This window comes from Anguilla anguilla, chromosome 6 (assembly GCF_013347855.1).
Source record: "Anguilla anguilla isolate fAngAng1 chromosome 6, fAngAng1.pri, whole genome shotgun sequence".
In the NCBI taxonomy this organism is placed as follows: domain Eukaryota; kingdom Metazoa; phylum Chordata; class Actinopteri; order Anguilliformes; family Anguillidae; genus Anguilla; species Anguilla anguilla.
The window spans coordinates 31,296,837-31,309,731 of record NC_049206.1 but is presented as its reverse complement, the minus strand read 5'-3'; the positions used below and the strand labels follow the sequence as shown (position 1 = coordinate 31,309,731).

The following is a 12,895-nucleotide window of genomic DNA, read 5'->3' as shown; positions in this document are numbered from 1 at the left end:
TATTTCTGATTGGCCGACTACTCGCAGTATTTTTCTTCAACCACCATTTTAAAAAATCTGCAGCCGCAAACCAATTTATTTTCATAATAATAACTTGAATTCAAACTTGTATGTTATGCAGCGCAGTAGCCTACTTTTGGTTATAGCCGGCCAACATCTTGGAACAAATGAGAAATTAAGATTGAGGATTATAACGTGTGCTCTTCTGTTCTTTCCTTGCTTTAGTATTCGTTTATAAAATGTTAAGCATTCGTGCTGGGACAGCATATTACGTACCAAAACATTCAAACGGTTGAAGTCGGTTGCTGAATATTTTCTTCCGGATTTTCTTTGTTAGTCTGTTATAATTGACTCAAAACGTTTGGCACAGTTATGTGAGGTATGTGGTAGTTCTGCGTAATTTACATTGGGGATACAGTAAAAGCAAACTAGAAATCAGCTTTTGCACTTTTTGTCAGGGTAAAATAACAGGTTAATTCTGGTAATCGTCCCTTTTGCTTTTTCAGACTGCCATAATCACTCTGCGATTCTTCAATTCCACAAAAAGACCAGGAAGACTAGACAATGGACTGTATTTTTGGTGCATGGTTCGCATCTGGAGACTACACTTCGCTGCTTCGCTAGCAGTAACTTTGAAGGAAAGCAAACGGTGGTTGTACCACTGCAATATTAATTTAAATTTTCAAGTCCGAGTTGTCATTCTATTTATTCTTGTCATTTTGCGATTAGCCGATATTGGAAATGACGATAAGAGTCAAATTAATCAATTCAACAACAAATTGTTTACGACGTGTGCATGTTTTCTGCTGTTGTTACCAGTTATTTGTAGAATGTGAATGTATTCTGTCGTCTCGGATGTCAAGACATGAAAATGAATGTTCACATAAAAACATAATGAATGTGTTTGAGAGGATATATAAAACAATTACAATCTGTATATTGGCCTGTTATATCCTGTTTGTTGCATAACAACGGCCCAAGTCAAACTACCAATGAGTTTTGCTTGACAACGGTAAAATAATATGTGACGGGTGCTGGAGGAAAGGTCCGCAAGTCGCAAATCTTGAAATCGCGCTGGGAGGCAAAAAAGGTTTTTAAAATTTTTTTTTTTACTGTTTTCCTTTTTTACATATTACGAAAGTTAAAGAGTTGAAGAAGTCACTTAATAGAATAAACAACATTTTTAGGGTCACTAAATACTTATAATTTGTCAGCAAAGTCGGCTTGTTTTAGTGATTCTTACAGCCAGGTTTTGGAGGAGTGATGGGGGTGCAGTTTAATTAGCATGTTTGATTTTGTTGGCTATTGTCACTTAGTTTCATTCAAGCCACCGCCCATAAATAAAGCCGTGTGGTAGTAGCCTATGTTTGTTTACTGTGTGAGGTTGCTACAATGGTGGACGCTCAATCAGTAGGTGAGAGTATAAGCTTTCTAACGATGTAGGCTATAACATGTCTAATTTTGCTTTTGGAATAGCGTTTTATAGGTTAGCGTAACCGAACATTTTCTTACCATGGCATTCGCTCTATATATGGAAGCATTAAAAGACGTTGCACCTAATGAAACGTTGTCAACTATTTTTCGTAATTCCTTGGAAAATACCATTATTATTGAGGACTTCTGGGCATAGCTAAGCCATATGTTCGCTGATAGACCTATCTGACATCGTTTTCTGGAGCAAAACAGAAGCGGATAGAACTGTCATTGATTTACTTCATCATTGCTATGTAAGTATTACTGCTCAAAATATTTCGGTTATATACGTTGTTTTAGAAATTGAGTGTCTTTAAATAGGTTAGTGGTATTATGTAATGTGGATATTTCACACTGTAATGTAAGCGTTAGTTAGTAGTGTAATAGTTTTTGTGACGCATACAACAGTGATGAGGAGAGTGTTGAAACATTGCCAAAATGCGGTGCACAGCTGAAAATTGTTTTCATATCGTCCCATTCCCATACAAGAAAACATAGGAGTGTACAGTGTATAGAAATACATACAAGAGTTAATTATTACACATTTAGGTACTGTGCAGCATTGTGTGACTATATTTTTGCATTATGTTTAAATTATATCTATGTTTCATCTTAAATCTTCATAAGGGGCTCATATGCTTTACAATGGACAAAAAGCATTATATTCCTTTTTGGAGAGATTTTGGATTTGTTTCTGGACCCTTAGCTATTTTAGACCAGTGTTAATAATTTAGACATTTTGGGTAGATTTGGAGATGCTGGGTACACTGCTTAGTTTTTGCTTCATAGATCTTTAGTAGTTCTACATATCCACCCTTAGATTTTATGAACTTGTGGTCAAGAAGTTTTTGATCCAGGACATGTATACTTTAACCCGTTATTAAGGACGGAGTGTGGCACAGTGGGTAAGGAACTGCGCTTGTAACCGAAAGGTCGCAGGTTCGATTCCCGGGTAAGGACACTGCCGTTGTACCCTTGAGCAAGGTACTTAACCTGCATTGCTTCAGTATATATCCAGCTGTATAAATGGATACAATGTAAAAGTGCTATGTAAAAAAGTTGTGTAAGTCGCTCTGGATAAGAGCGTCTGCTAAATGCCTGTAATGTAATGTAACCCCCGATCTCCCAGTATTTCATTGCGAACTAAAAAAGGAGCAAATTCATTTTAGATTTTTTGCCTTGACCATTGCATTTGTGGCACTTTATTTCTTACAAAATTATGAATATAAAGTAATCTAAGCTAGTATTGTAAATGGTACAAATGTATTGCTTAATTTAAGACATTATTCTAGTCTCTGTGGTGTTCACACCTGGAGTTATAAAGCTTTAAATAGCGTAACCCCTAAATGGGCAAAGATTGACAGGTACTCTAGTGGGGGAGTGGTTGGGGTGGAGTTAACTAGCTATTGTTCCCACCCATTATCTCCCTGTGAGAAGTGTGAAAAGTTCCAGATATTTCAAGGGGATTTTCTCTGCTACTTGATTTTAGGAGTACCAACATTCAAATAAGCATATCTTCCTCAACTATTTTCAGATTTCAATGTATGACACATCATTTGAAAGCGTATAATCTGCACTTTCATAATCTGTAAAAAACTGAAAAATGACCTTGCCCTACTTGAGGACCAAAACACCAGCACCTGTCACATATGCCCAAATGGCCGTGGAAGAATATTTCAATTTCAGGTGATTAAGTCGATAAAAATCAATAAATACTAAAGTAACCATATATAGTAATTGTTGGTAACCCGTTGTATAAGTGGAATAAACCCCTCCGGCTGTCCCGGTTATTGGAAAATAACGTACTTCGGTGGCAGTATGGGGTTACAGAAGAAATCATCGGACAGATGGACCGACGACGACGTCGCTTTTACATACGTCAGTGGGCTAATTTGCCTAATCTTTGCGGGTCTTTAGACCGCGGTGGAAACGCAGACAACAATAGGCTGAAGGAACCTTTTAGTTCCTTGAAAAGTAGTTCCTGGGACTAAAAGTCCTGGGTACTTTGGGTGGAAACGCGGTTTAAGGCAACTGACTTCGTATTGGGACACAGCCAATGTGTTCATGGCTATTAATAACGGTTTCATAATGAGTATTGTACTTCATTGGACCTGTGTTTTGTAGTTGTTACAATGACCTTCGATATGCACTTATTTTATGTTGTTTGGATAAAATTGTCTGCCAAATAAATGTAATATGCAGCCTGCGAAGTTAGGCTACTACACAACATATTCACCAAATTAAAAATGCTCAGAGTGTGTGTTTGTAATTAAATGAAAAAACTATACTTCTAGGTTGACTGGGTGATAAACCATCTACCATCAAAGATTTCTCTGCGCATGAAAAATCTTGTATATGTACATATTGTTTATTGAGTTTTAAGAGAAGATTTACGTTACAGTATATGAAAACGTTAACATATTTCCAAAGAAGACGTTATTAAAATAAAACAATCAAGAAAAAAGCTGTATTTTTACATTTCTTAAATACCTGGAAACACAGCAAAATGTAACACTTATGTCTTACCTAAAATGAAAGATAATGGGACTCATTCAAGAAGCATGCATGCAATCATATTTGAGATGTGCACAAAAACAAAGGTCTGCTCATGTGTCATCTATCCCATATTGGTTTTTCCTAGAAACATTTTTAAAAACAAAAGTAAGAATAATTTAAGAAAACAATTTCTTAAATTAGAGAGCACTGATTATATGAGCTGTCGGTTTGTACTGTTTTATATGTAAGGGCAAATATGTGTTTACCATGAAAGGATGGAAAGGCATGCAAAACAAGAAATGACATTGGAGAAAATTTGTAGCTGAAGAATGTTTATGAGTTTAAGCTGGAACGTCACCTGAGAGCTCATCAATCATTTTCATGATGACCTAGTGGGTAGGCGAAGGAAGGGATTGGTTTAACAATCAGATGTATTCAGCCAGTTTTGGAATATGAACAGAACATTAGGATCATATGGTACATACTTCTTTAAATATGTACCGTGGGTTTTTCAGTACTTGAGTTTAGTGTTTCATTTGAAGAACACTACTATCTATACTGAACAAAAATATAAATGCAACACAATCAATTTTGAAGATTTTATTGAGTTCAAAGTTAATAAACATAAATCAGCCAACTGAAATAGATTCATTAAGCACGTATCTTTAGATTTCATGTGATTGGGGATACAGATATGCATTTGTTTGTCACAGATTCCCCAAAAAAGAAGGTACCAGGAAATGAACAGAATACCGATCACTATCTTGTGTGACCACCATTTGCCGCATGCAAAGCAACACATCTCCTTTGCTTTGAATTGATCAAATTGTTGATTGTAGTCTGTGGAATATTGTCGCACTCCTCTTCAATAGCTGTACGAAGTTGTTGGATATTGGTGCGAACTGGAACACGCTGTCGTATGCACCGGTCCAGAGCATCCCAAACATGCTCAATGGGTGACATGTCTGGTGAGTATGCTGGCCATGGAAGAACTGGGACATTTTCAGCTTTGAGGAATTGAGGTGAGGTGATGGTGGCGGATGAATGGCACAGCAATGGGCCTCAGGATCTCATCACGATATCTCTGTGCATTCAAATTGCCATGGATAAAATGCACTTCAGTTCTCTGTCCATAGGATATGCCTGCCCATACCAACACCCCACCACTACCATGGGCCACTCTGTTCACAACGTTGACATCAGCAAACCGCTCACCCACCCGACGCCATACACGCTGCCTGCCATCTGCCCTGTACAGCTGAAACCGTGATTCATCAGTGAAGAGGATCATTCTCCAGCGTGCCAGTGGCCATCCAAGGTGAGCTCTTGCTCACTCACGCCGATCGTGAATCTGAACTGCAGACAAATCAAGACCCCGGTGAGGACGTCGAGCACGCAGATGAGCTTCCCTGGGGCAATTTCTGACAGTTTGTGCAGAAATTCTACATTTGTGTAAACCAACTGTTTCATCAGCTGTCCATGTGGCTGGCCTCAGATGATCCTGCAGGTGAAGAAGTCAGATGTGGCCGTCCTGGGCTGGTGTGGTTACACATGGTTTGCGGTTGTGAGGCCTGTTGGACAAACTTTCAAAATCTCTGAAACGATGCTGGAGGAGGCTTATGGTGGAGAAATGAACACCCATTACTCTGGCAACAGCTCTACAGGACATTCCTGCAGTCAGCATGCCAATTGCATGATCTCTTAACTCTTGAGGCATCTGTGACATGGTGTTGAACAAAAGAAAAACTCAACATTTTAGGGTGGCCTTTTATTGACCCCATCATAAGGAACACCTGTGTAGTGATCATGGCTTTTAATCAGCATCTTGATATGCCACACCTGTGCAGGAGATGGATTATCTTGACAAAGGAGAAATGCTAGCTAACAGTGATACAAAAAATTTGTGGGCAAATATGAGAGAAATAAGATCTTTGTGCACATAGAACAAATCTTTGAGGTATTATTTAAACGCTTTAAAAATGGCTGCAAAAATGAAAGTGTTGCATTTATATTTTTGTTCAGTATGCATTCCAGCACCCCCATGATTGAATGGGGACATTTGTCCAGAAGGAAGATTGTCCCATACTGGCTAATCAACACCACTTACCTGTGTTTCCCTAAGTCACCTGTCAGAGTTGTAACAAACCTTTGCTTTTGCTGTCTAACAGAATATCGCTGTATCGTGGAGTACAAAAAATGCATAGCAAAGTGTCCAAAAAAGCTCTTGAAGCATGCGAGTCAGAGAAGTTAGCTCATCCAAGAGTAACTTTACTCTAGAGCAGTGGTTCCCATACTCAGTCCTGGAATTCCAATTATAAAAATTCCCTGTTTTGTGTTTTTAGATCGCCAAGAGAGTTTAAAACTCTGTCTCCCATAAAATGCTTCCCTTTTCACATCACATTGGCAGCGGTGTCTGGAGTGATCTATCTAAAAAAACAATTTAACTGTGCATTCACAAATGGCATTTACAATTTCCCAAATAAATATACCTGATAACCCATTGAAGGCAACCTGCAACCGATGTCAAGCACAATGAGAAAAACATGGGCGCGATTGTTTTGGTACATCCCATGGGACTGGCCAGCAAGGATGGAAAACGACTTCCTTGTTGTTGTATTTGGTACACAAGTTTGCTCATAATTAGAGATTTTGTAAAAAGTAATGAAAAGCTGCATATTGATCATTTGTTAACGATATGGAGCCTTTTAATTTTGTGCTTGCAGAACGATTCAATACTTCATTGCTTATATGAACTTGTCACTCTTGCCGTCTATGATGAAATGTGCTAGCACAGCATGTGGCAGTATACCGGAAATGCTGTTCAGTGGGACTTCCGCTTCACCTCCCTATTGCAATCCCAGAATTTTATCAAGCTGTTCATTTGTTTCAATTAGGTGCTTTTCATGTTTAGAAGAGTTATTTACCCTTTTAAGTCATTATGTCATAAATAGTAATGTTTTGCTTATTGAGCTGCATATTGTGCTACATTGCAAACAATAGCATAAAAAGAGGTTAATTATTTTTAACTGAACAAATTAAAGACTGAGGTAAATCAGTTAGTCCCAAATCGGCTAAAATTTGGACACGTGGCCACTAAAACTAACCTTCTGGAAGATAATGAAGAATTCAAAGACATTTTGGATAAAATTCCAAACCTGCAAATAATTGTGTTAATAAGTTTAAGGAAAAAATTATGAAGGAAATTAGACACGTGTTCAACAACCTAATTGGGAGCTTAATGATTACCCTCAGTTTTTAATTTGATCAAAAACATTACCTGTTTTTATGTAATTGTTTGCAATGTAGCACTAAGCACAATATGAACAAGGGAATTATTCCTCATGGCATGCATAGAGATTTCTGGCATGATGTGGCTTAAGTGAGTAAATAATCCCTCTGTGCAGGAAAAGCACCTAATTAAGAAAAATTTACAGCTTGTTAAGATTCTGGGATCGCAACTGTGGTTGGAACAAAAACCGGCATACGCACACATCAAAAGTTGAAAAGTTTTCATATTTTACATATTTGCTTTCTTGATTACCAGAATTGGCCCAGTTGGTTTACTAAAAGTGTTCAGTAACTTTTAATTGCCATTCACCCCAACCATTTAAAGATGTATATGATCCCATAATGTTCCACTCAGTAATAAATCTTGACATCTGTCAATGCTGCTCTTAGGCAAATCATTGTGGTTTACGTAGTCCTAAAGGAACATCCTACACCACATACACATAGTCATCTCCATGTGCTCTTTCAGTGCTTGTGTCTGTCTGCATAAAAAGGAGGGTCATGAGTATCAGATCTCGCAAGCTGAATCAAAGCTATTTGTTTCCACACAGTAAGCCATCTGTGGGCCCATTCTTAGAGGTCCCTTGGTGACCCTTCCATGCAGTTTGACCTAGTTTATTGTGGCACTCTCACATATGGACTTCATCATTGTCTGGCTGAAATTCTCACTTGGATTCGGCTCCAGTTACTAACACCTTTAGTGCTTCTCTTCTCTCTGCTTTCTGAGTGTTGTGTACCTGTCAGGGGCCCTACATTTGCTCAGCCAGCTGCTATGGTGGAAATGTCCTCAATTCTCTCTTTGTAAGCCAACAGTATTGAAGGAAAATTCTCATTCTCATTCATTCTTCCTTTACAATTTACCAATTGGTTTCATCACTTTAAAAACTAAAATAATTGGTTTAAAAAAGAATTGTTGTATTTTGACCACATAAAACTGTGTTTATGCTGAGATATTTGAAATTCTGTGTATAACAAAATGTTACATTTTGGAGGTCAGCAGTCATCAGATATCTGTAAAACCATTGCTTTACGAAAATAATTTTATCCCTTTCTTCATTAATAGCTCCTTCCTGCTTTCTTACTGTCCATTGCTTGAGTTTTCATAACTATGATACTCATTATACAACATCCTCTCTTAGCTAATTCAGCAGCCCTACCACTACGTACCCTGCTCCTGCTGAATGGCTAAGTTAACCACTTAGCGCACACTCCCTAGTGGTCGGCAGGCCAGCATGCCTAGATTGTTCAATTCAGACATTCATTGCACCTGCAACCAAAGTATGAGTTGAAAACAGAAACGCTTTGTTTTAGTTTCATTAGCAGACAATACACAACAACTATTTTGAATACAGAGTTTTGCAGTGCTACCATTGTCGCTCTGGATGTTCATTTAACAAGCACCCCCTCCCTACAGTCTCATCTGGAACTACACTCCCCACCCATGACATAATGGACAATATTGTCTATCTGACCATTCATAAAAATATTCTTTCACCACTCAAAAATTGTATTCCGTCATAGCAACAAGATAAACCCAACAATAGCCCTAAGATATGCCAATACAGCAGTGAAACGCTGCTCACTGAATAACGAAATAAGTTTTCAAAAATTATACCATGTCATTCTAGAGTCAATATCTGGGACTAAATATTGAATAAATATACAACCTTACCATTGGTTCTACGCAGAGAGATGTCCCTTTTGAGACTGAGTGGTCATATATTGTCTTGGACAATCCGTTTGTGAAATATATGCGCATTTGGGACACCTGGGTACCTTCCAAAATAGCTGTACATAACACCACACACCTTGTTTACGGTGTTGTCGCCCTTTTTAGTACAGTTTGATTGACAATTCATTTATTCAGTAGGTGACAGTATAAGCTTTCTAACGATGTATGACGTATAATTTTGCTATTGGATTAGCATTTTATAGCAGTAAAAGACACCTGATGAAACGTTATCGTTTTTTCGTAATTTCTTGGAAAATGTTATTATTATTGAGGACTTCTGAGCATAGCTAAGCCATATGTTTGCTGATAGACCTAGCTGACATCGTTTTCTAGAGTAAGACAGAAGCAGAGAGAACTGCATCATTGATTTACTGTCTTTGTTTCTATCTGCTGAACACAGATAAGATTTCATCATCGCAATGTAAGAAGTACTGCTCAAAATACTTCGGGTATATACGTTATATTTGAAATTGAGTGTCTTTAAATAGGTTAATGGTATTTTATAATGAGGATATTTCACACTGTAATGTAAGCGTTCGTTGGTAGCGTAGTAGTTTTTTTGATGCATGCAACAGTTATGATGTGAGAGTTGGAACATTGCCAAAATGTGGTGGACGATTGAAGATTGTTTTCATGTCCCATCCCCATACAAGAAAACATTACATACTGCAGAGTACAGAAATACATACGAGAGTTAATTATTACACCTTTAGGTACTTTACCACATTGTGTGACAATGTTTTTGCGTTATTGTAACCTTCATAAGGGGCTCATTTATATGCTTTTTAATGTACAAAAAGCATTTTATTCATTTCTGGAGAGATTTTGGATATGTTTTTGGACCCCTAGATATTTTAGACCACTGCACTGACGGAAAGCTTGTAATTCCCACTTGAAAATGATGCAACAATGAGTTTCTTGAGTCAAAACAGTTGATCTGTAGTGAAATACGTGAATATGTTGTGATTTACAGCAATGCATAATTTAGACATTTTGGATAGATTTGGAGACGCTGGGTACACTGCTTAGTTTTTGCTTCATAGACCTTTAGTAGTTCTACATATCCACCCTTAGATTTTATGAACTTGTGGTAAAGGAGTTTTTGATCCAGGTCATGTGTAGTTTAACCTGCTGTATATATTGCAAACTAATGAAATGCTGCCTAGACAATTGCATTTGTGGCACTTTATTTATTCCAAAATTATGAATATAAACTAATCTAAGTTAGTATTGTAAATGGTACAAATGTCTTGCTTTATTTAAGCCATTTTTAAAGTCTCTGTGGTCTTCACATCTGGAGTTATAAAGCTTTAAATAGGGTACCCCCTCCACTACCACATCCGGAACGTTCCACTATGCCAGTTCCTGTGAGCTGGAAGGAACTGTAGCACAGAAGAGGATTTTGAATTGAAAGCTATATCCATATACAACTAATTTTAAAATTGAGGTTACAACAATCAAGTTCAATCCACTGCACTGGATGAGGCACATGTAAGAGTAGAACCTCTCTCCTAATAAAAAGTAAAAACACAACGATAGACCGAAAATGTATTTTTCCACTGAATATAATTAGCTATTGAATCAAGTAAGAAGAGCATGTCTTTTCTTGGCAAAACAAATGATGCTTTAAAACCCTGCATAGCAGAGCACAAGGGGATTATTAGAAATGGTAACACGGACGGCTGTTGCAAAACATTATGCTTATGCTTGCAGGCAACCCTCTCGTGCTCTTCGGTTCATAGATTTGGAGCAAGTTAAACTTCTAGAAAGAGGTGGAGATATTAAGCTATTACTGAAAAGGGAAGCCTACTGGATTTTGCCGCTTCATACACTCCTGGGCAAAAAAATGGGCCAAGCCCAAAATGGCAAAATATTAAGCTTTTAATGGTCTTAACAACAAATCATTGGTCAGGAAATTAGCAAGAATTAAACAAATAGATAAAGTAACTTAGTATGGGATAGCTTTTCCTTTTGATTTCTTTAAATGTTTAAGCCTTGTGGGTAAATTTGCGGACAGCTTTTTACAGAAAGAAGAGTCAATATTGTTCCATTCAATGTTGATTGGTTCAAACAGTTGATGAGTAGTTGAAAAATGTGTCCCGGTTAGTTTGTGTTTAATGTGAGACCAAATATTCTCTATAGGTTTCAAATCTTGACTCTGACCAGGCCAAAACATGAGCCTGATGGACTTGTACTCAAGCCACTTTTTGGTGGTCTCTGCAGTGTGGGCAGGAGCATTGTCTTGTTGAAAAATAACATCTGATCAATCCTCTTTAAAAACAACTTTTCAATTGTGGGAAGCAAGCCTTTCTGCAATATTCTCCTGTATTCCAAAGCATTAATTGACTTTTCACAGTGAAGCAGCTCACCAGTACCAGCAGCTGAAAAGGCTCCCCACATCATGACACCTCTTCCTCCATGCTTAACTGTGGTAGAGATGCATTCACTATTGTATTTCTCACCAGATCTTCGAAGACACCTCTCTGGAGCATCACCATGCAACTCGTGACTCATCACTCCACACAACTCTGCTGAACCACTCTGAATCAAACTTTCCATATTCTGCCAAAAACTTCATTCTGTCTTTGATGTTTTTCTGAGACAGCAATAGCTTTTTAATACATCTTCTAGACACAAAACCTGCATTAGATAACCTTCTGGTTATTGTTCTTCTCAAAAGAGTCTTGTTTTCTGAGGTCTTGAATTCTGCTGACAGTTTTTGTAGGCTTTTTTTCCTGTCTTTGAGAACTGTAAATTTCAGCAGGTGGTCATCCCTGCATGATGAGGCTTTGGGCCTTCCAGATCCTTTCTTTCTGGCAACATTACCTGTGTTTCAAAGCGTTGACCTATTCTCTTAATAGCTGATAGAGAAATAGGTATTTCCTCTGCCTTTAGGGTCTTGTAAATTTCAGAATAGCTACAGTTGGCCTGACGAAGACCAGCTACGCAGTTTCTGACAGCAATCCCTGCTGATAATATTTTGCTTTTTTTGGAGAAGATTTTCTCGCTCCTTTACCGTGGGACTCACAGCACTGCATACTGTAGATCTCTCCCTTCTCTATCAATCCTGGTTCCATTAATGAGCTTGTTGTCAGGCCCTTGATGGGCTGCATCAGGTGTGGCAGATAACCAAATAATGACTAATCTTTTAAGAAAAAAAAAATCTTAGAAAATATTTTTACATCAAACATTTTAATCATTATCATATTTTTACCTTTGCATACAAGAAGACTATATAAGTGAATTTCCCTGTTTCTAGCTTTTCCCCAAACAGTTCACTGCAGCAAAAGTAAATGAGCAAATGGTGGCACAGAAGGTCTCAGGAGTGCATTTGTTTAATTCTTGCTCATTTTCTGACCAATGATTTGTTGTTAAGACCATTAAAAGCTTAATATTTTGCCATTTTGGGCTTGGCCCATTTTTTTTCCCCAGGAGTGTACAATCAAACCTCTTGGTTTAAATGATGATGTTGATCATGGTTTTATGTCTTCCTAATGTACACTACCGATCAAAAGTTTTCGAACACAACCATTTTTCCAGTTTCCAGTTTATTGAAATTTACGCAGTTGTCTCAATGTACTCTGAAATTAAAGGATAGAACAAATAAACAATTGGAGATAAAAAAGAAATCATGGAATCGTTCTGTTTAAAAAAAATTATTCAAATTGTTTTACTCATCAAAGTAAATGGAATAGTAAAATGGTAAATGGACTGCATTTATATAGTGCTTTTATCCAAAGCGCTTTACAATTGATGCCTCTCATTCACACACACACTCACACACCAACGGTGAAGGTCTGCCATGCAAGGTACCAATCAGGTCATTGGGACCAATTAGGGGTTAGGTGTCTTGCTCAGGGACACTTCGACATGCCCAAGGCGGGGGATCGAACTGGCAACCCTCCG

At 37.8% G+C, this 12,895-nt stretch overlaps 1 protein-coding gene across 7 annotated transcripts in view; it reads left to right on the top strand.

The window, feature by feature from the left end:
* gpatch2 (G patch domain containing 2) overlaps positions 1-12,895 on the top strand; it is a 93,135-nt gene that overhangs the window by 31,476 nt on the left and 48,764 nt on the right. The window contains exon 6 of one of the 7 annotated variants that reach the window (XM_035422294.1): positions 11,455-11,799. The exons of the other annotated variants lie outside the window; for them this stretch is intronic. Coding sequence (XP_035278185.1) covers positions 11,455-11,589 — 135 coding nt within the window. The 3' untranslated portion in view covers positions 11,590-11,799. Of the gene's footprint in view, positions 1-11,454; positions 11,800-12,895 lie in introns of those variants that run through there. 7 annotated transcript variants of the gene reach the window in all.